General features: G+C 37.1%; 1 protein-coding gene across 7 annotated transcripts in view; it reads left to right on the forward strand.

Moving 5' to 3' along the window:
• Positions 1–24,029, forward strand: part of KLHDC1 (kelch domain containing 1) — a 55,134-nt gene that overhangs the window by 24,408 nt on the left and 6,697 nt on the right. For 4 of the 7 annotated variants that reach the window (XM_032624575.1, XM_032624577.1, XM_032624578.1 and 1 more), the window contains 7 exons: positions 3,788–3,871; positions 4,348–4,406; positions 7,301–7,413; positions 9,150–9,222; positions 13,708–13,792; positions 15,461–15,513; positions 19,537–22,766. In XM_032624575.1, the coding sequence (XP_032480466.1) occupies positions 3,788–3,871; positions 4,348–4,406; positions 7,301–7,413; positions 9,150–9,222; positions 13,708–13,792; positions 15,461–15,513; positions 19,537–19,723 (654 nt within the window). In that variant the 3' untranslated portion in view covers positions 19,724–22,766. Of the gene's footprint in view, positions 1–3,787; positions 3,872–4,347; positions 4,407–7,300; positions 7,414–9,149; positions 9,223–13,707; positions 13,793–15,460; positions 15,514–19,536; positions 22,768–24,029 lie in introns of those variants that run through there. The other 3 variants (XR_004348703.1, XR_004348702.1, XR_004348701.1) reach the window with 3 other exon arrangements.

A 24,029-nucleotide genomic window follows, 5' to 3' on the forward strand; every position in this document is an offset into this window, starting at 1 on the left:
GTTTGTTATCATATACAAAGGGGTTCTCTTATGAGAACTGTTATTAGTACTTTTTTTAATCACATATTTTTCTCCAGGCTAACTAAGGTTTTCTAGAAAAATCTAAAGAGGTGCCATCATCATTCTTTACCCACAAGTGTAATGCCCTGATTTAATGAAGTCTCTTTTAAAAAGTCCTTTCGTAACAAAGTCCATGATTTTAAAAAGCCCATGTTTCATAAACCCTTGAAATCTTAATACTCTTTCATCTTCTAGTGAGCAAACACAAATTCACATTAGTTTAAGCCATTAAAGAATTCTCACATAGCTGGGAAGTATATTTTGAAGTGGCTCACACAGTGGAAGAGCTACAGGGACCAGGACCTTAGGAACTGGAGCCAGTTATCCAACACCATCCCAATATTTGCATCTCTCTGTTGGCTTCTCCCTGCTTCTCTGTGTGCTAGCTTTATCGTGTCTACTGCAGACTGTCCAGCTCATTTAGAAGGGAATATGGCTCTGGCTACACCAGCAGATCTTTCTATTGGTGCTGCATTCTGTCAACGTCTATGTCTTTGTCCTAGAAAAGGACTCTGGCTCTACTTAGGCATGTTCCTACTCTATATCAGTCCCTGCTGCCAAGGGGATGACTGGCCAGGTCTGAGTCTCAGGTCTGTCCCTGGGGGAGCAAGGTATTGTGATTGGTCAGCTCACCGGAACTGTGCAGAATAGAATGCTGAACAGGCAAAACCAAATTTCTGTCCACTAACATGCACATATGACTAAATTTCCTTGCAGTTCAGCTTCTGTAGATGGTAGTGAGGGAGGTTCTGTGCAAAATAGCAGGTGTTACAAGGTTTGACCCTTCTCAGCTTCCTCTTTTTCCAAGCAGTGCTTTTCAGGTTTTCAGTGCTCTTCTTTTCTCTTCTAATTTTGGAACTGATCAACTATCAGTCGATCATATTTGTTGATTGAATTTTCCTGCAGTCAGCATTTTAATGTTAAGATTTATGTATTAATGAAATAAAAGCATCTTATCTCTGTTAAAATAATTTCGTATCAGCAAGCAGGTGGAGAGAAATATTATTGAGACTGGATCTACTGAAACTCATCCTGGATCTCTTTCAGGCCTCTTAACGCTCTGCTCCCTTAGAGAATAAGCAAGAGTCTGGAGCTACTGCAGGCATATTTTTAGAATGTGCTCCTTGGGATAAGTGAACTGAGGTAGCTTATAATTAGTTCTTTGGACTTCAGGTCTTTCTGTTGTGACTCCTTCTCTCTCGCCTTACCTTAATCCGTACCCCTTCCCCCCTTCTGCACCAACAGCCTAATGGGCACTGACACTCTTTCAGTTAGTGTTTAACAGTATTTTCACTGTGATTTCTCTGATTATTTCTTCAAATAAGTTCTTACATTGTTTATATTATATCTGAAGGTTTTTCTGATGTGGTTGCAGCTAGAATTTGTTCCCTTTATTTTTTAGAGACATTCTTAAATTAATTAATTGTTCCTGAATATCTGCAGCAAAAGGAAAGGTAACATGGTAGTGTGTTCGAGTTATTGCTGTTGCAGTTGAAGAAACTGGTTGAAAAGAACTGTGTACTTTTACATAAGCCATATAATGTCATCTGTTAAATGGAAAGTTGAAAGTGTTTTCCTACATGGGACTCTTAACCCTATGAGGACAGTAGAATATAATAGTAGTCTTTGGGTTATTTTCAGTATTTCAAATGACCTAATAAGCACTGTGCATTATTTACGCAGTTAGCCACACAGGCTAATGCAAATGCCATTACTTTGTTTTTGTTTGGACTGGTATGAACTCAGTTTATTCAGAAGCTTTGGTTGGATATTAAATGTATTTCATAAATAAAAAAGGAGAAAGTCAATATTTATTTCTTAATGAATGTGTATATAGTAGAAGAATTTTTCCAGAATTTCAGATCAGGGATGGGACAATAAAACTTTTGTTTTGTTGGAAGTGTTGGGAACTGCAACACAAATGGTTCTCTCTCATTTATGGTTCTCTCTCATTTATTTAAGTGTTATATAGGTAATATCTGAATTATTTCTTACCATGTTGACCTCATAATTATTCAAGTAAAAAATTCTAGGAGGTTATGATATTGGATGTAGTGCTTAAATTTCCTGTGGCCACATTCGGTAGCCAATGAGCTGAAAATGTTGGGTTCTTTCAGAACTTGGAATTAAATACATACACAGAAGTACCCACCATGAACACATGGAAATTATGCAGAAAATTCTTCCTTCAAATCTTATTCACTAATCTACCCATTATACCCTCTCTTTTCCCACCAACCCCAAACTTCTCTGAAGAAAAGTTCTGCTATATTTATTCAAAGTAAAGTATAAAGAAGTATTATCAGTTAATGTGAAGAGTTTTAGTAAGAGATAAACACTGGCTTAAGCCAAGAATGAAGTTCTTATTGTGGAATTTGAAGCATCAAGAGTTTTGGGGGGGCAGATTGATTTTTTTTTAAGTCTCTGAGATCATCACACAGTGTACTGCTCACTCATATTAATATTAACTCTGTGTGTGTGTGTCTGTGTCTGTGTGTGTCTCTGTGTGTGTGTATGAGTGAGAGAGGGAGAGAGAAGAGAGAGGAAAAGGGAGGAAAAGAGGGGGTGGGATGGGCAAGGGAGAGAAAGAAAATGTTTTTAAATATATATATATATATATATATATATATATTTTTTTTTTTTTTTTTTTTTTTTTTTCCCGGTACGCGGGCCTCTCAGTGCTGTGGCCTCTCCCATTGCGGAGCACAGGCTCCGGAAGCACAGGCTCAGCAGCCATGGCTCACGGGCCCAGCCGCTCCGCAGCATGTGGGATCTTTCCAGACCGGGGCACGAGCCTGTGTCCCCTGCATCGGCAGGCGGACTCTCAACCACTGCGCCACCAGGGAAGCCCTAAATATTTATATTTTAAGCTAAAATTTATGTGAAAATTTTTTTCTTTTTTTTATACATTTATTAATTTATTTTGGCTGCGTTGGGTCTTCCTTGCTGTGTGCGGGTTTTCTCTAGTTGGGGCGAGCGGGGGCCACTCTTCGTTGCAGTGCACGTGCTCCTCACTGTGGTCTTCTCATTGCGGTGGCTTCTCTTGTTGCGGAGCACGGGCTCTAGGCGCCCGGGCTCAGTAGTTGTGGCGCATAGGCTTAGTTGCTCCATGGCATGTGGGATTTTCGCGGACCAGGGCTTGAACCCATGTCCCCTGCACTAGCAGGCGGATTCCCAACCACTGCACCACCAGGGAAGTCCCTATGTGAAATCTTATTTTGCCAAATAGTGTCAGGCATTTAAGAAAAACACTTTAAAAAGTAAAGATCAGGGACTTCCCTGGTGGTCCAGTGGTTAAGAATCTGCCTTCTAATGAAGGGCACATGGGTTCAATCCCTGGTTTGCTGTGGGGCAGCTAAGCCCTCACACCACAACTATTGAGCCTGCATGCCTCAACTAGAGAGCCCGCGTGCCACAATAAAAGATCCTGCATGCTGCAAATAAGACCCAACACAGCCAAAAAAATAAATAAAAAATAAAAAAATAATAAATCAGTCAATATTGTAAAAAAAAGTAAAAATCAGGGTGAATAAATGTAATTCCTTAAGAGTAGTATTTGTCTATAATTATTACTATTGAGAACGAACTTCTGCATTAAGGTTTTGAATTAAGTTACATAGGTAATGGTAACTTAGCAGTCAAGTATTTCTCATACTGAGCATAGGAATGTGACTTCATTTTAGATGTTTCAAGCCTTTGCTCTCCATTTTCTGATCTCTGCTTGCAGGGTGGTGTTCCACCGCAGCCACGAGCCGCGCATACGTGTGCAGTTCTCGGAAATAAGGGCTATATCTTTGGCGGACGAGTTTTGGTTAGTGTTTTTTATGAAAATGGTCTTTAATCTTTGATGCTTCTTACAAAAATTGATCCTTTGATTTTGTGGAATAGCTGAACATTCAAATAGTCTAGAGATTAAAATGTGATTCAATAATAACTTTTTAAAATCTTCTATTCCCTAAATGGACCATACATGAGTAATCACAGGTGATTATAAATCATATTTTAATGGGGGAGAATCCTTCACTTCAGTGATTTATCAGAAAAGTTTAATTTCTTATTATCTAAATCTTGTTAGTTTAAACTCATTTTTTCCTTTCCCCCTTGACACATTAATTTGGTAGCTCTATGCTAATTTTATTAATGCTTAGCATTGTTTCCCAATATATAAACTTCTGATGTTAAGTAAAATAGAGTTAATCCATTTTTAATCTGAATTTATTTTAAAACCAAAATTTTAGCCCATGAAATATGTAAAACACTGACCAATTTCATACACTTTTATTTTAGCAAACTAGGATGAATGATTTGCACTATCTAAACTTAGATACCTGGACCTGGTCTGGAAGGTAAGTTCGAAATTTAAGTATGTAGGCATTTTTGTGTGTGGGGTGTGTGTGTGTGTGTGTGTGTGTGTCTGCCTGCACAGACGTGTGCACACATGCATGGTATAACCCAAACTTGGATCTGTAAAACTGAACTGATATTTTCTTCCCCTTCAGATTTTTTGCTTAAGCAAGGAATATATAGATTTCAATATAGAGTTCGTTCTTTAACTAGACTATATAAAACATGAGAGCACTAGCAGTTGAAAATTGATTATGTAAAAGTACTGGTTTTATACTACATATTCTTGAGGACTGGTCAGTAGAACAAATGAAGTTTTAATGGGGTCATCACAGGTCAACAGATAACCGAGTGAGTCAAAGTCTGATTTTATTGCTCATAATATATATTTAGCAATAGAATAAATATATTTAGCTATCAATTCAGCTGTTCATGTAATGATTTGGAATCAGACCTATATATTATGCCAAAGTATAAATACTATTAAAAATAAAACCTCAAAAGTGCTAGAAGAAAGTATAGCAGATTATCTTTAAAATCTTGGCATGGAAAAAGCTTTTATAAAGATGATATAAACCCAAAATTCATAAATTAAAAGACTGATTGATAAGACCATTTAAGAATTAAATATTTCTGTGTAGAAATATATACCACAAAAAGTTAAAAAGCAAATTGGAAAATGCAAACAAAAAACAAACTAGAAGTAATATTTACAGTATTTCTAACCAAAAGGGCTAAGATTCATAAAACTCAGAAAATCAGTAAGAAAAAGACAAACAGGCCAATAAAAGTGAACAAAGAACATGAATGAGCAACTCACAGAAGAAATACAAATATGCAGAAATTATTTTTAAAAGATGTCCAACTTCATAAATTATTAAAGAAATTGAAATAAAAATAATAGTTTTCACTTACCGGATAAAAATAATTACAAATGATCAGTTTGTGCTAGGTTGTAACACAATTAGTGGGAGTTTAAATTGGTATAATTTTCTGGAAGGTAGTCTGGTAATATGTTTAAAATATAAAATGGAATTTCTACTTTGATCCAGAATTTCTCCTAAGACAAAAATTGGACAAGTGTTTATATGTGTGTGCATATATGTATGTGTGTGTGCACACACAACAAAGATGTTTATTGCAACGTTATTTATAAAAGCAAAAACATGACATCAACCCTCATGTCCGTAAGTGGGGGTTGTTTAAATCATGGTGCATTTGCCCAATGAGCTGCCGTACTTCCATTACCAAAGGACAATATGCTTCATGGAAATATTCTGAAACATATTAGTTGAATGAAAAAAATTGAACAGAGTATATGATCCTATTTGTATATTTTTAATAAATGTCTTTATATGTGCATTAAAGTTAGGAAAGATATATACCAAATTATTAATGTTTCTTATTGCTGGAGGACAGGATTATAGGAGAACTGTCCCTTTTAAAAACTATTTTTGTGGTTGTTGAATGTGTTGTAACCCAAATGTTTTTTATAGTTAACAAAAACAGTAAAAATATTTCCATTTTGGAAAAAATAAATTACATCTTCTACCAACGGCCCATGTTATTCTGGAGCATTCTGGAATGTTGGAGAATGGTGTGACCTCACCTCCTAAATTAGTTAAAGTTTTGTGCTTATGGTTTTGTTTTGTTTTGTTTGGCTGCACCACGTGGCATGTGGGATCTTAGTTCCCCGACCAGGGATCAAACCCATGCCCACTGCAGTGGAAGCACGGAGTCTTAACCACTAGATGGCCAGAGAAGTCCCTGTGCTTAAGTTTTTATTTTAAGAATATGACAGTATTTGTTTGAAATCTTTAGAGGTTTATCCTGGATCTGGAGTGGCTTGCATACTTTTATTGTGAAGTTAGAGTAGCATTTTCAGGAAATTCTACAATAAATAGACCAAAGTAGACAGCAACAGCAACAACAAAATCCCATAATATCCTTAAGGAAGTCAGATGAAAATACAAAATTAAATGTGAAACAACAGTAAAAAATGACAGACATGAAAATATTTGTTAAAAACCTGAGGAAGTCTTACTGATTAACTAACAGTGAAGCCAAAGCCAGCCTCTGAACACTGACACCAAATTAAATCTTGGAGACAGAGTTTTGGGTGAAGTAATAAAGAATAGCTTTATTGCTTTGCTAGGCAAAGGGAGCCACAGCAAGCTAATGCCCTCAAAACTGTGTCCCAACAGGGGGAGCCTGTGAGGAGTCTTATAGTCCAGGGGCGGGGTTGCTGATAAGGATCAGGGTACGTGCAGGGCCCACATTCCTTCAATCCAGAGGTCATCTGGCGTCAGGTGGTGATGGGCAAACTGTGACCTTCTCTGGAATGAAACATGCTTCATCATGTAGTTAACATCTTGCATTTGGTGGGGGTTGCAGTTCAGCAGAAGAGCTCAAAGATATTATGTGTATCCCTTGAGGCAGAACCAGGACCCTGCCCAAAGGCTGCACTATTGTTTCTTGACTGCTCCTCCCTTGTGTCTGCATCCTCTCCCTTCCCTGATTAGCAGCGTTTGAACCTACCCTTTGGAACTCAGGGAAGGGGACACGGAAAGGCTCTTGTGCCCAGGAGCCCCACCGGGTCCAGCTTGGTTTCAATAGGAATGATGCTCAGTATGCGTTGTGAATAACTAGGAATTGACTTTTTAATTTTCAGTCTGTGTTCTGGCCAAGTGGGATAGACATTAAATGGAAAGAAATTGTGTAAATTCTTCAAGAATTTAAGAATATTTTAAAAATATTCTTGTAGGTAGGATTAGTAGAATCAAAAATTTTTATACTAGGGAGGGCAGTTTTTTCTTTTGAGATCTGAGATGATCAGAAAACTTTTGTTTTGACTAACACAGTACTTAGATTCTTCTATTTTTTTCCCTCACCACAGGATTCCAATTAATGGAGAAAACCCCAAACATCGGTCATGGCATACTTTAACACCAATAGCTGATGATACGCTTTTCCTATTTGGTGGACTAAGTGCAGACAATATTCCATTAAGTAAGTTGATTAAAGTTTAACCTACAGTTAAAATTTTATTCTTTTTTTTACCTGATTGTATTTGATACTTAAGGTATTTTTACTTTTCTGATTTTCTGGTTTACCTTTATCCCCAACTATGTGGTTGCATCATGAATTAGAAGTAGAAGGCCCCTTTCCTTCCGTACCCTTGCTTGTCTAAGTTCTCCTGTTTCCTAGTGTAGGGAAAGGAAAAGTGGTTGAACCTAGAGGAATTAAAGACCCTTTCAACTATAGTATTTCTGATTTTGTGTCTTCCTAATTTTTGATCCAGATGCTTATACTATAGGCTAGAATGGGGATTAGAAGAGGAACGTTTCCCAGGAAGCTCTAGAAATACAAGGTGGGAAGACCAGTTGCTTCTCTTTTTGTTCCAGAACTATAAAGGAAAGTGCTTAGCTAGAGTGTTTTAACTCCTGTTACTGCTCATCCCAATGGCTGTGATTTTTGTAATCCAGTTTTTCTTTCACTAGTGTAATTGTGGCACCAAGAAAGACAAGTGACCAAGAATATCCACTTAGTTTGACAAGTGTCTTGTAATTTAACACAGAAGTTTTCTATGGCTAGAGACGTTTTTCTTAAGAAACTTTATATACCATTAAAACCATTTATATAATTTTATATAGGATCGAAAAACAACTATTTGTTTTTCAACAAAAATTTATTGAGCATCAACTGTGTATCTGGCAGTCTTCTGGCCAAGAAATGCCACATGCTGGTTGGAGGAACAGCAGTTCCTCTAGGGGATGTTAGTTACTGTAGATTATTATACTTCTCTAATTTGTTGGGTATTTAATTAAAAAGGATTTGGAATCTAATTTAAAAACTAACATTGGGCTTCCATGGTGGCGCAGTGGTTGAGAGTCCGCCTACCGATGCGGGGGACATGGGTTCGTGCCCCGGTCCGGGAAGATCCCACATGCCGCGGAGCAGCTGGGCCCGTGAGCCATGGCCGCTGAGCCTGAGCATCCGGAGCCTGTGCTCCGCAACGGGAGAGGCCAAAGCAGTGAGAGGCCCGCGTGCCGCAAGAAAAAAAAAAAAAACAACTAACATCTATACATCTTAAATATATACAGTATTGTATGTCAAATATATCTCAATAAAACTGGAAGAAAAATAATCCTAAAATCTATCCATTTCACTGAGTTATTTAATATCGTATCTTCATGAGCTCTACTGTTTCAAATTCCTATTTGCTTTTTTTCATCATTGAACTATGGAGAATTAAATGTTCTAACTCCTAGTCTAGTCAGTTTCCTCCCTCAAAGATTCAGCTGAAGAAATGGTCATATGGATATCAGATGATACCGAGAAATTACTTTTAGTTTTGTTGACTGTGATGGTGGCATTGTGGTTAAGTGATAATAACATGGTGGCTGTGTAAAAAATGTCCAATTTTTTTTAGTGTTGCTCACTGAAATATGTTTGGAGAAAATGATAAGAGCTAGGATTTGTTTTAGAAGAATTCAGCAACAAGAATAACAAAAAGAGATAAGTGGAGCACATATGGTAAAATCTTAGTAGTTGTTGAATCTGGGTTATGTGAAGGTTCGTTGTCATGTTCACTTGACTTTCGTACATGTTTGAGAATTTTTATGATAAAATATGCACACGCACAAAAAATAGTCATATAAATGTAGCATGATAAATTTGGGGAAAAAATTAAAATTTTATCCCAAATACCTAATCTTAATTTCTGAACTGTCATAATATTGCAGGTGATGGTTGGATTCATAATGTCTTAACAAATTGTTGGAAACAGCTTACACATTTACCTAAAACAAAACCCAGGTAAGTCTAGAAGTTGACAAATAAGTAAAATAGTTAAGAATTTTAAAGTATTAAATGTAGCACTGAATTTATAGTGTTTGCCGTTAAAACCAGAAACCATCAGGAAGGATATCTTTCAAATAAGCATGATGTTACCCAAATAACTTAACTATAATTCTAATTATATCTGATTGAATAGAAAGGAACTATTCAGTTTCTATCCATATTTGTATATTTGAAAATTTTATTCTTTTAGGTAAATGTATAATCTTGCCTGATAAATGTGAAAAGGCTAAGAAATTGAAAGTATGATATAATGTTAATATTTTTAATAAGTAGACAAGAATGGGGTTGGCTTTAGTAGTAGTTATTTGGGTTTGGAAGAGATTTAGAGCAATTTAATGAGGAAATTTCTTTCATGTTGATCAAGTAGATGACAGATTATTATTTTTCTTTATTAACTGTACGATGTATTCATTAATGTAAATTTCTTAAAAAAGGAAACAGTTGTTTGTGGTATGTTATAGAGTAAAAAACTGTAGAAAAATATATTATTATTAGACTGCAAAGAAAATCACATGCGTACTGTATTTTTTTCTTATTTGATTGCATAGTATGATATATATTCATAGGAGATTCAAATTCAGTACCTTATAATCATTATGGTTAGTAATTTTATTCTTTTTCATGCCATGTATTTCAGAATATTTTTTACTATAGATTATTTATATTAATATGAAGTTAGTCAATGATATATTAATGCATAAGGTGATATGCATTTCAGACATTTAATAACAAGTAACTTACTTGAGAAAAAGGCCTGAAAATATTTATATGTAAATATATATACATATATCATTGTGTATATCTATATTAATATGCACAATACATTTAGAGTTTATCATAACTACATGTGTATCCTAACTACATTCTTATATTTTCATGTATAAAAATTCAGTGGAATGTATTATTTTAGCAATTCTGGATCTTTTGTAATATATTGTTTAAAGAGTTTTATATTAAATTCAGGAGCCCAGTGTTCTAGTCCTTGCTCAGCTACCACTTAGCTTTTTGGCTTTGGGAAAGTCACTTAAAGAAACTGAGCATCAATTTCTTCATCGTGAAATGAGGGAGTTGGACTAGATGAGCTCTTAGTTCTCTTCCAGTTGTTTGATTGTGTGAATGAATTAATTATAGACCAAAGCGGTGGTAAGAATATGTTTAATTTTCAATTGCTCCTATTTTATATTTCAATCCTTAATGAGTAATCAGAGCCATAGAACTATTATCAGTAATATATAGTTAGAACTGAGCTATGTAAAGCGATTTCTTTGAATTCAGCTAATGTGTCATGTAAATCATATGCTTTATTAGAATGTTTAGGTAATAAGTTTAGAGCAGCTGTGAGAGGACATAAGCTGTCTGTAAAAAAGAACATCAGGTTGCAAGCTAGATGTCACCAAAATCAAGGCAGGAAAGGCTTTCCAGTGTTCCTCGATGATGGAAGTCCAGGCGAGAGTTTTCCTAAGGCGGGTAAGACAGAGGCAGATCTATCTTCAGGTATGAGGTGAGGAGGAGAACAGGTGAGATACAGTTTAGTGTAAGGAGAACATATATATGTGTATATATACTAATTTTTTATGAAAGTAAGAATTTACTTAACATTTAAATGTATATTGTGAAAACTTTTCCAAGTTATAATTTGAAATGTAAGCTGCCCAATTCTCCTCTTGTAATTCTGTGGAAAGTTTCTTAACTTTGGTACTATTGACATTTTGGACCAAATTATTCTTTGCTGTTAGGGGTATCCTGTGCATGTGTAGAAGCATCTCTGGCCTTTACCCAGTAGATGCCTGTAGTACTGCGCCCACTCCCCCCACCCTCCCCCAACACACACCTGGAATTGTGACAATCAGAAATATCTCCAGATATTGTCAAATGTCCCCCTGGGGGCAAAATCATCCCTGGTTGAGAACCACCATCCTACAGTGTAACACCCTCTTCTCCAGGTGTCATCTTAGATAAAACTGTGCTTGGGTGAATAGCCATCTATGTAGCCATATCTGATCGCCTATATAGGTGGCTATCAGCAAGGTCCCTTTTTTGTGTGTCTGTAAAAGATGTCCCATAAGGTGTTGATATATAGAGCCTTAGGCATTGTTGGATTCATGAGTATTTCCAAGGTTACACATGGCTTTCTGTCCTGGAAATTAAGCTATTCCTTCCTATGAGGGAATTTGTTATACTTGATCTCCTTCCCTCAGTCCCTCCTCCAATCCCCATCCCCAACCCCACAGCATAATCTGAGTGTTGCTGAAGATCTGTGTCAATTTATGTTCTAACATACAAGTTGGAGAATTGGGCAGAGTATTTCACAAACAAAATTTCTAATGACACAGTCCTATTCTGGGTCCCAAGTGCATTTGTCCTTGAATGTGTCATGATTGTTTGAGAAAACTATTTAAACAAATTGTGCATAACCCAATTGTTTGCATTTGTGGAAATTAAAAGGATAAATGTACTAAAAATAAGTTATGTGGTAATAAAAGACATGATAATATGTAATTGTTTGGGGCATCCGATGCTTCAGCAATTTGGTCTATTAAGAAAAGTGGGGGCTTCCCTGGTGGCGCAGTGGTTGAGAGTCCACCTGCCGATGCTGGGGACACGGGTTCGTGCCCCGGTCTGGGAGGATCCCACATGCCGTGGAGCGGCTGGGCCCGTGAGCCATGGCCGCTGAGCCTGCGCTTCCGGAGCCTGTGCTCTGCAACGGGAGAGGCCACAACAGTGAGAGGCCCGCGTACCAAAAAAAAAAAAGAAAGAAAGAAAGAACAGTGGGACTTCCCTGGCGGTCCAATGGTTAAGACTCCACACTCCCAATGCAGGGGGCACGGGTTTGGGGAACTAAGATCCCACATGCTGCACAGTGCGGCCAAAAAAAAAAAAAGTAATCAAGTACTCTCAGAGTCAAAACAATGATTCTGTAAAACATAATTTATTTTCTAAAATTGAGAAATTTATGTGTACTTTTTTCTCAGTTAGACCCACAGAAACATTAAATTTTATAAAACTATAACATTACTTTTGGCAAATAATGTGAAATTAGAGATGGATATGAGCTATCAGACCATTTCCAAAACAGCATTAGATGCTGTGCTTGTTTCTGAAATAATTTGTTTATTTAATCACTGAGTAAATTATGCTAGTATTTTGTGTTTGCTTTTGTTAATCAGAAGTTTTTGAGCACCTGCTGGATGCAGAACACCCTATTAAGCATTTTTAAGAATATAAAATTAGATTACCCAAATTCCAGTGGTGTGCTGGTAAACAGTTAACAACCGCTCTCCAGGAAAAACAAAACCAAAGAAAAGAAAAGCCCTAGTTTGTAGCATTTGCTGATTTGCACCATGGCCAATGTGATATCATTGAACATGGAGTTGATAGGCACAGTCGGCTTTACACCACTGGGGCCATTTTTGACCTTAAGGACCTTATATATAGTCTTCGTAGCGAGTTAGGAGACAAATTACATCAAACAATTAAAGTAGTATATAGAGCAATTTGTCTTCAGATGTGAGTTAGGAGATTATAAAATAGCACATAAATGTTGAAAGGTGCTGAACAGGGAGGGTAACAGAACCAATTTGGGTGGTATTTGGAACACTTCCTGGAGATTTTGAGCCTGTTTTTAAGGCTCTGAGAGAAAGACTTCTCGTTTTAAGCCCAAGAAGCAGGGTGAACTAACAAAAGCCTAGAAAGCGGTACAAGCTTTTCTCTCAGGGAATAAATGGACTTGGCTGAAATAGAGGGTTCATTTGGGGAAAGGCAAGAATTAAAATTTATGGGAAAAAAATAGCTATTGGTCATAAATTTTTGGCTGAGAAAAGTGGCAGAGATGCTTCCTGATCAGGAAATGTCCATGGTTAAAAACAATAAATATTTGAAAAATATTATTTATCAGCTATAAGTAGCTGGAAGAGATTAGAGACAGAGAAATAAGGAACGTGTGTGGTATTCTGTACCCAGGGTGATAAGTAGTGTGACAATATTAATGTAAAGAGAACGACCAATTGGATTTGTCTGGTGGTGGGGACCAGAGAACAGGGAAGGAAGTCAAAATGATGAGAACAGCACCATGGCAGATAGCAATAAGAAAACTGTTTCTGCAATAGGCTGATCAGTTCTTTTTAAAATTGTTTTATATCATGATAATATCTGTGAGATAAAGAGGTTAGAAAAAGGTCGGAGGATATAATAAGAAAGTTATAGGGAAGCCTCTCTTTCATTGAAACAATGTGATTTAATGAACCCTAGAATCTAATTCTCTAATAATTCTAGAGAAATCTTTGAAATCTAACCCCTTTGAGGTTATGACAAAGGCTCAAGTTCAGTCATACCCCTTTTGAAATAGATTAAATTTTAGAGTGTGCTATTTAAAATTGGTTTATATGTAATGTACAGTTTCTTCCTTGATAGTATTTCACTGTTCATAATTTTCAATCATAGGTTATGGCACACAGCCTGTTTGGGAAAAGAAAATGAAATAATGGTATTTGGTGGGAGCAAAGATGATTTACTTTCCTTGGACACAGTAAGAAAATTTCAATTCTAAATATTTCCTCTGAGTAATTGTGTTATTCAAACTAAATGGCTGTTCAAAAAGATTGTTGATACTCCCACATTGAAAAATATGGAAGGGCATGAAATGTTACATTGCTGTATGATTAATCTTCAGAATGAGTGGCTTTTGTGAAGCATTGCAGGATATTTGGGGTTTACAAATCAAAATAGGTCTATTAACTTCACTAGTCAAATTATTAAGAAGAGCTTCTAAAGGATGAATCTTCATTTCTCTTTGACCCTCCCCGTAGTCCCGAGTGTTAATAATTTTATTGAATTAAAATATTTGTACACAATATTTGGTGCATATAAAGAATATATATAAAGTATATGTAAACTACTAAGTATAATAATAAGTACTTGTGAAATTTGCTACCTAACTTTATAACTAGAACATTATCAAGGCTAGCTTCTCCCTTCAAGAGGAAACTACTATAGAATGTTTAAAGTGTATTTTTTTTAATTTTATGTGCCTTTTGCCACTGCTTCACCCCTGTTTTACATTGAGTTTAAAGCATTCTCATTTTAAAATCTGATAAAACTAAAGTGAAAGGAATAAACGAGTAGCATTTGGGAAGTATTGTTCTTCCACTCCTTGCATCCTGGGAAATTCAGAGAGATGGCCACACTTACATTCTGTACATGATGGGCCAGGAGCTCAGGATTGATCGCTCTGGTTTGCATAGGACACTTGGGAATGGCAGGCGCTGAGGCGTCAGGAATGGGCTGCAATGAGACAGAGCCCACCAGAGGGCCCCAGTGCCCTTTCACCTCTTCAGGCGTAGTTATCTCCAGAGTTGTTCCTATGGAGTGGTGAACCCTGAGATAAGGTGGCTTTTCTCCAGGGAATTTGGTTTATTTTAAGGTTCTGAGGCCTCCAACTTAAATGTTATGTGTAGTGAAAGTTTTAGAACTTTCTTTGGCTGAGAATTCAGTGCTTCAATAAAAGATTAAAACCACAACTTTACTTAAAAAGCAACTTTTGTGGTTTGTCCTCTTTTTCTTGGCACTAGAAATCTTTATTTAGGATACAAAGTTTATCATTAAAATATGAATTCTGATTAAAATCATCATAAATTATGAAATTCTAAAGACCTATTTGAAAGTATTAGAAAAATTTTCTGCTGACTCCTCCACATTAACTTTTAGATGAGAGAGTCATTATTCAAAAAATCTTCTGGATCTGTGATTTTCAAATTAGGAATTCCCAGAGAATCTTTCACCTGGAAAAGGGGGACAGAATAAAGAGATTTTAAAATGAGTCATTTGGAAGAAAAAAGTTCTGCTTAAAAGCCAAAAAACTTGAAAACCACTACTGTTCTCATTTTGAAACCACTGTCTTAAAGGGAAAACATGTTTCTGATTTTAAAATTTTCATTTATATAGGCTGTGGTTAGGTAGACTTTTGGTCACTGAAAAAATGGTAACCATGTATCTAAAGTTTGTGTAGCTAGCGGGTATGTGTACATTTGTGTGTGTGTGTGTGTGTGTGTGTGTGTGTGTGTGTGTGTGTGAATAGTTAGAGATTTATTTGCTGCTTTACATAATTTCTTTTACATTTATACAATAAAAATATCCAATTATTAATGTATTTTATTTTTATCAAAAGTCTTGATAACTCCTTTTTTGTGTTGATTAGGGTCATTGTAATGATTTATTGATCTTTCAAACACAGCCTTATTCACTACTCAGGTAAGAAAATTCATTACTTTAAAACATATATGTTATTAATGTATGATAATTTCTTTCTTCTTCCTTTTTGGGAAACGTTATAATATTTTTCAGGTAGATTATTACTTGAATTTATATTTACATCTTCCTAAGAGTATAATAAAATTTGTAATGATGAACCATATACCAATGTGATTTTTAAAAATTAAAATATAGAGTATAGTCACATTTTTGTTTTGTTTGTAAAACTGAATGTAGTTCATGTAGGAATGTTAAACATACTGTATTTCCTTGATTCTAGGCCTGACTTTTTTCATATTTAAACTTTTCTGAAATCAGAGTGTGTCTAGTAATAGACACACATATATATGAATTTAGTTTAGTAGAATTTCTTTTTTTAACCCCAAAGTTGTTATTAAATTGGTGGTATGACTTACAGTGTATTAGCTGATATGCTTTTACTTTAAAAGGAATATATACAAAGTTTAGTGGGTGGATTGTGGAGCAAGCCCCTATTTCTGCCTGTGAGAGTCAGGAGGAGGGATTTGAGTGAAGAAGTTGTCTAGTGAACATGTGTGGGTATTTTATGCAGCAGGGATAACAGGGGTGAAGGCATGGGACAGAGGGAGGGAGGGGAAGAGAGAGAGAGAGAGGAGCTCACATGCTCTGTGTCAAGGAGTGTGCTATAACTTCTAGACGTTCCACAGCTTAAACCACTTGAAAACCACAGCTCAAACTGGACAATCCTGAAGTCTTTCTTAGCCACTCCTTCTGTAACTGCTGTGGTTTCCAAACTTGTCTGGACATCAGAATCTCATGGGGAACTTCAAGAAATATTGATGCCTGTGTTCCAGCCCCACAGATTGTGATTTGGTTGGTCTGGGGTACGGTCTGTACTTTGGGATTTTTGAAAGTACCGAAGGTAATTCCATTTTACAAAGTTTAGAAATAACTGGTGGAATGATTTACCCTGCTTTGTATTGTTACTTAACTTTTGTTGTGAACATAACCACTTTCCTTAAGTAGATTACAAGTTCTTTATATGCAGGGATCAATAAATATAATATTTGGGTGCCTAGTATGGGAAGGCACTGTGCTGTGAAATGAAAAGCCATGACCTTTCCCTGAAATTGCTAAGAATATAGAAGGCAGGCTTTCAAACAACTATTATAGAAAAATAAAATTGCTTTAAGGGGAACAGGTACAAAGTTCATAAGAATACTGGAGAAGAAGGCCCTTGGTTAAGATAGCAAAGGTTAGGGAAGTCTTTGCAGCGGAAGAAGAGTCTGAGACAAGAATTTACTGTGAACAAGCAGTGCAAACGTGTTAGTGCAAGATATATATATCTTGCACTAACATGCTTTTTTATATATATATATAGGCATGGTGTGTTCTGGAAACTGAATTCTTGAGTATTCCTGGGACATAAGTATGAGGTGAGGAATTGTAAGAAATGAGGCTGGATAAGAAATCAGGAACTGTATGTCATCTAGCACCTGTGTCTCTCATGCACAAGAGTTTACATTATCTTGCAGGAGGTCAGGAAGCATTGAAAAATTTGGAGCAGAGGAATAAGATGATCATATTATAAGTTATAAAATTTCTTTGGCAACAGCGTAGATAAGAAATTGGAGGGATAAGTGACTGTGTTAGAAAAGTTAGTAGAGACTGTTGCATTGATCAGGAACAAAGTGAGGGTCTGATTTAGAAAGTGGCAGTGGGGCTGGAGAAGGGAGGGATGTAGAGATATTTAGCAGGCTGAATGGACTTGGTAGTTGAATGGATGCTAAGGGAAAGAAGAGGGAAGAATTAGTGATAGAGTATGGAGAAGGCATTGGGTTTGCAGGTGGGATGGGGTAGAAATGATGAACTTGGTTTGGGGCATATTGAGCTTGAAGTGCTTATGGGACTTGCAACAGAGCGTTCCATTAAATAGTTACTAACTGAATAAATGGAGCAAGGTCCAGGCTAGACATAAAGATTTAAGAATCACTGGAGTGTGAATGGGTATGGGTTAGCTCTGCCCAGGAAGAGTTTTGAGAGTAAGGGTGAAGCCAACGACTGAGCATTAAGAACTCATAACATTTGAAGAGAAGGTAGAGGACAAGGAGGCACAGGCGAGTGACCAGAGCTAGAGGTGAAGCAGGAGATAACGGGAGCACAAAAACTGAGCGAGGAGAGAACTGGAGATGGAGCATCTGCTTACTGTAAGGAGGTCACGGAACATCTGGATTGACAAGTGCCGTGGAGTTTGGCAACATTAAGACGTTGGTAAGGTAAAGGGGGAAGCCAGGATGACTTCTGGGGACGAGCACCACGACCCGGGAAGGAGTGAGCATATTTGTTTCTGTGCTCAGGGAAGCAGCCATCGGGGACTAAGTTGTTGGAAACAGAATAAATGAATGGAGTAGGCTCTTGAGGAGGTCGGTTTTAGCAAACAGGTAATAGAATTATCCCTTGACTGGAGGAAGGGGTAATAATAATGGCGAAAGAAGGAAGTATAGCTATGAAAATAGATGAATTTCTTGGTTGGGGGCAGGGCACTGAGAAGGTTTTGGCTGATGGTGAGGTCGTCTGAGGAGGAGGAGAGGTAAGGATGTGAACTTAAGGAGGGCGATGAAGACGTGACATAGCCGCTGAGGTGACTGGGGGTGGAATGCTGCCGAGGGATGTGTAACATCGTAGTGCCGAGCACTCAGGAGGGCTCAGCGGAGATGGAACAAAATCGATATGCAGTGGGCCACGTCTGCAGAAATGTGGTTTTCTCCAGCCGCACTAAGAAGCCGGGTTGCAAGCACAGAAAGGAGATGGTTGAGTTTATCCGTGGTTGGAGTTTAGCTAGTATGGCATAACAGAGGGACAGTGACGAAGGAGATGAAAATTGCTGGCAGGAGATTGAAGTGCATGTGGACAGGAACGTGCACATGGATGCACTATGAAGTGCATGTGGACAGGCCGGATAGGAAAGAAAGTCACAACCGGAGGGGGTCTTATTATTTGGAGAACAGGGAAGAGTCAAAGGAGTAAAGGGGTGTAAGAGTTAAAAAGATACAGGCTTATGGTCCAAGAGGAGGATATGGAAGTTTAAGATTTCAGAGGTGGAACTGTCCTGAGTAAGGTCATAAGAGTAAAAAGGGTTTTCCACACAGATGCTAAAATCAGTCAAGAGACAAGACTGTGATGAGTCCAGGGCCAGAATCCTCAGCGATGGGGGAGAATGAGCGGGAGGTTAATAGATGGCAACACCTGACGGCAAAATGATGGCAGCCTGGAAGCAGCAGTGAGGGGCGAGGAGAATACATACTAAAACTGGCTCCTGACTGTGAAAACAGAGCTGAGGGGAAATTTGTCCTCTTTCCTCCAGAAGGTTGCACACAAAGCAATTTTCTTAGATTTCACTTAAAGCAAAGACAGAAAGTCACAGGAAGCAGGGGTGTTTGTAGACACAGCTGGTGTTCCAAAAAGCAGAAAGGAGAGGTTTGGAAGGGGAGATAAGCAGTGATAGGGAAGATGAAGCAGTATAGAAATGAGAGGAAGAGCAAAGATAGACTGCATGTGCCTGCCTTTGAGGCTGGGACTCCGGGTGGCTGTCAGTCAGACCAGTGTAGTCGTTTCTGGAGGGGCTACGGGGAGGGCCGGGTCACAGGGTGTAAAATGGACACCAGGTGATGCACCTTGGGGTGATGGGAGAAGAAGACAGCTCGCAGAGAGGAGTAAATTGTTATTGGGCTGGAAGGATGTGTGAAAAGGGGTCTGCTTCAGACTAACCTGCTTCAAAATTAAGTCTGAATCTTTTTTACTTCAAGAACATTATGCATGGTAAGTTGTACCTTGATTTTGGTCAGATATGGTCCCCATGCTATAAAAATATACAATTACTGTGGTACTCTGGAAAGAATATATATCCTGTCATGTTCCAAACAATACCAGGGGAGTACATAATCGTGTAAAATTTTTATAGTTTTATTTTTTATATTACTTACCTATAAATATTTTATAAGTTCAGGTTCAAAAACTAATAATTCTGTTATATTTTGTTTACAGGTCATGCCTTGACTGCATTGGTAAAAATGCTATAATTTTAGAAAGTCAGATATCTTTATTACCTCCTAAACTTCTCCAACAAGTACTCAAAAAAATAACATTTTGGACTGCAGTTAATCACCGAGAAGAACAAAGAGCCCAAAAAGAAGAAACAGAAAATAAGTATCAGTGGATCAGTAGCAATTAAGTTGTTGTATACTCTATGTATTTAATATGTTTAAACATTTTAATCAGACTGTATATTTACCCCCCAGATTGGAGGCTTGATTTAGAAGATAAAATTTGAAACAAAAATTCTATGTTAAACTGATTGTATGGCATGAGATATATAGGAAGAAGATGTTAATGGCAGATTAATTTGTATTTATATTTGTAAATTAACGTAAATTAATTTCCTTATAAGCTTCAGGAAAAAAATCTACTTTCTGAAAGTAAGTATAATTGTAAGAGACTTTAACTCACTGTGTCTTCTTTACTGGAAAGATTATACAAATTTGAGGAGAATAAGAAATTACCCCAAGGACTTTAGAGATTCCCCAACCTAAAGATAGATAGATATATAAAAACACCTCATATCAACTTTCAGAAAGAATAGATTTTTCTCAAGTCACTTTAAAATTACATAAAGCTTCCCATTAAATGACTCAGTTATTTAAAGAACTTCTCCTTAAATAACTAATACAGCTGGCCAAAATAGGCAAGCACTGCTATGGGATTAAATATTGAACTCCTACCCTTTTAGCACTTATCTAGTAAAGTATTCTTCCTCACCTTTGAGTAGGGGAATAAATGTCTTCAATTGTTTTTCTGTTACCTCTGAGTTGTTAGTTTGTCCCATTTTATATGTATATAAAACCATGTTTGAAAGTATCTAAAGTGGAGATTTATTTGTCATACAAGCTTTGAAATATTGAGAGGCAGTATAGTTATTAACTTTAGAGACACCTGAAGATACATTTTGCCTTGGGGGAATACTTCTAAAGTAACTTTCAGTGAATTATGAAATGGGATGATAACCTAGTAATTTGCCTTTCTAGAAACCCCTCGTTTTGGCCCACACCATTCTACAGAGTTGGTGCTCAAGACCCAGGATATTCAAAATATGTTATCTTCCCATTTCTTTTCAGTATTAACTGCCTATAAAGAAATGGAACATGAATATTTATCTTTATGTTCTTTAAAGAGTACTTTTGCTATGGTTAAGAAGTTGTTCACATATCACAGTTGTACCCATCCATTGAATTACTAATAACAAGGAATTACTAAGAATTTGATATATAAAATTACTGTCTACCATACTACCATGCACGTTGACTCTGAAATTTAAAATGTTGGAGTAAATATATTTCTGTATTGAAGTGCATGTATAATTTATAATGAAAATTACAGTAGTTTATAGATCTCACTACCTTGTAGAGATATATTTTATATATATGTACTGTCTTTTAGACGTGTAAAGCTTCTATTTATGTATTGAAATATTTTGTGTTTACATTTTATTTATTATACAAACTATATAGAATTACTATTTTCCTAGTTTTGTTAGTGTGAACCAGTCATTAGAATTGATTGTGCAAACAATATTTCAGTGTAAGTTTTCATTTTTTTCTTACTATTTTCAGGCTGAATAACAGATTTAGAAAGTGAATCTCATAGGTAATATGGGTCTTAGAAGTAATATTTTATTACTATGAACTTCAGTATTTGGCATTCTATAAGGAAAAAGTATCAAAACATATTAGACAGTGATAGATGACACTGAGTGGGATGAACACTTTTTAAAATGGCTTCTGGGTTGTGTGAATGCCTTCTCTAGCCTCTTAGAGAAGCATTTCTGTTTTTAAATGGTTTACCTAAACACTAAAAGTTAGATTAACCCCCTCAAAACATACACTCTTCGTTTAGGCTTCAAGAGAATGAAAATCTATTTATTATTTATGGCACACAAAACTGGTACTCTTCTTATTTGACTTAATATATTGTACTGCTTCAAAAAGTTATATGTCCTGAGGTAGCCCCATAGTAGGAGTGGCAGGGAATTCTAATCTGATCTTCAATTTCCAAAACTTGGCTTATAGCAGGGCTTCCCTGCTATTAGGAGATGTAGAAATTCTGGGAGCTGGCAAAGCCAGTTTTGAAGATCCCTAGTCAAGCAGTATTCATTCCTCACTTCTTAGCACTTATGGTTTATTATCAGCTTATGTGTTGTTGACCTGTGCGGTGTTTAGGAACCCAAGGCAACATCAGCCTCATAACTTTCTCTCTTAACTCTCCCTTATGGGTTCTCTGTTTGAAAGATGACTCTAGAGGGTTGACTTTTTTTTTTTTTTTTCAGGTGGTTCACAAAATAGGTTTCCAGTCTGATTCTCAAGGAAAAAGAATTTCTGGCCATCTTTATTATGTGTATCAGGATATTCTTCCAGTTGTCAGGAAGGATTCTTTTGAGGTATTACCATTTTTAGAATGATATAGTAAATGGCATATCAGAGTTAGTGTACATTTTTTACAGATCGTATCTTTGCATAAGCGCATTAAAAAAATTATTAGCCTTTTGATAGAAGCTTAAAAATATTCTTTAGAACTTCATACTGTCAGCCCAGGAACAAAGTGATGGTTTCATCAATACATTATTTATATGTATGTATGTGTGAGAGAGAAATAAACTCACTAAGATAGAATAATTTTCAGGGTAGTACATAGTGTCTGAAATATTAAAATTTTGATTTCAGAACACTTCACAGGAAAAGAAACAGTTTTAAGAAACAAATAGTACCCCATTCCCACTTTCTTTGGGTGCCTGTTTTTTCATCGTATTAATGTGATTCTATTGGAATTTCCAATTTGATGAAGTTATCAAACGGTCCAGCATGTGGGTGCAGCAAGAACATTTTTTAAATCACCCAAGTAATGGACTGAATGTTTGTATCCCCACAAAATTCATATGTTGAAACCCTAATCCCCAATGTGATGGTTTTTGGAGGTGGTGTCTTTGGGAGGTAATTAGGTTTAGATGAGTTCATGAGGGTGGGGACCCCATGATGGGATTAGTGTACTTATAAGAAGAAGAAGAGACCAGAGCTCTCCTTCTCTGTCCCTATCACATGAAGATGCAATGAGAAGGCAGCCGTCTGCAAGGCAGGAAGAGGGCCCTCATTAAGAACCAAGTCTGTCAGCACCTTGATCTTGGATTTCCCAGCCTCTAGAACTGTGAGAAATAAATGTCTGTTGTTTAAGCCATCCAGTCTATGGTATTTTGTTATAGCTGCCTGAGCTAAGACACGTCTGAGGTCCACAGTTTACATTAGAGTTCAGTCTTGGTGGTGTACATTTTATGGGTTTAAACAAATGTGTAGTAACATGTATCTACCTTTATAGCAGCAGTCCCCAACCTTTTTGGCACCAGGGACCGGTTGGTTTCATGGAAGACAATTTTTCCACAGATGGGGGGTGGTGGGGGATGGTTCAGGCAGTAATGTGAGCAATGGGGAGTGATGGGGGGCAGCAGATAAAGCTTCACTCACTCACCAGCCACTCACCTCCTGCTGTGTGGACTGGTACCGGTCTGTGGCCCCGGGGGTTCGGGACCCCTGCTTTATGGTATCATACAGACTAGTTGCACTGCCTAAAAATCCTACGTGCTCTGCCCATTCATTCCTCCCTCCCCCCTAAACCTGGCAACCACGGATATTTTATTGTCTTCATAGTTTTGTCTTTTCCATGATGTTATACAGTTAGAATTACACAGAATGTACCCTTTTCAGATTGGCTTATTTCATTAGTAATATGCATTTAAGTTTCCTCCATGTCTTTTCATGGCTTGAAAAGATGGCTTATTTCTTTTCAGCACTCAATAATATTCTATTGTCTCAATGTACCACAGTAATTTTTTTTACAATTTTCTATATAGACAATTGTGTGTCTATGATTTGTCATGAACAAAAGCGGTTTTATTTCTTCCTTCCCAACCTTTTGTTTCCTCTTCTTGTCTTACTGCATTAGCTAGGTCATCCAGTAGGATGTTGAAAAGTTGTGGTGAGAGGGGATCCTTTCCTTGTTCCTGATCTTAGTAAAAAAGCCTCTAGTTTCTCATCATTAAGGATAATATATATTTTTTAATTTATTTATTTAATTAATTTATTTTTGGCTGTGTTGTGTCTTCATTGCTGCATGCAGGCTTTCTCTAGTTGTGGCGAGTGGGGGCTACTCTTAGTTACAGTGTGTGGGCTTCTCATTGTGTTGGCTTCTCTTGTTGCAGAGTGCAGGCTTCAGTAGTTGTGGCATGTGGGCTCAGTAGTTGTGGCTCACAGGCTCTAGAGCGCAGGCTCAGTAGTTGTGGCGCACGGGCTTAGTTGCCCCACGGCATGTGGGATCTTCCCGGACCAGGGCTTGAACCTGTGTCCCCTGCATTGGCCAGCAGATTCTTAACCACTGCACCACCAGGGAAGCCCAAGGATAATATTAACTGTAGGTTTTTTTGTAGCTGTTCCTTATCA

The sequence above is a fragment of the Phocoena sinus genome, chromosome 2 (assembly GCF_008692025.1).
Source record: "Phocoena sinus isolate mPhoSin1 chromosome 2, mPhoSin1.pri, whole genome shotgun sequence".
Taxonomy (NCBI): domain Eukaryota; kingdom Metazoa; phylum Chordata; class Mammalia; order Artiodactyla; family Phocoenidae; genus Phocoena; species Phocoena sinus.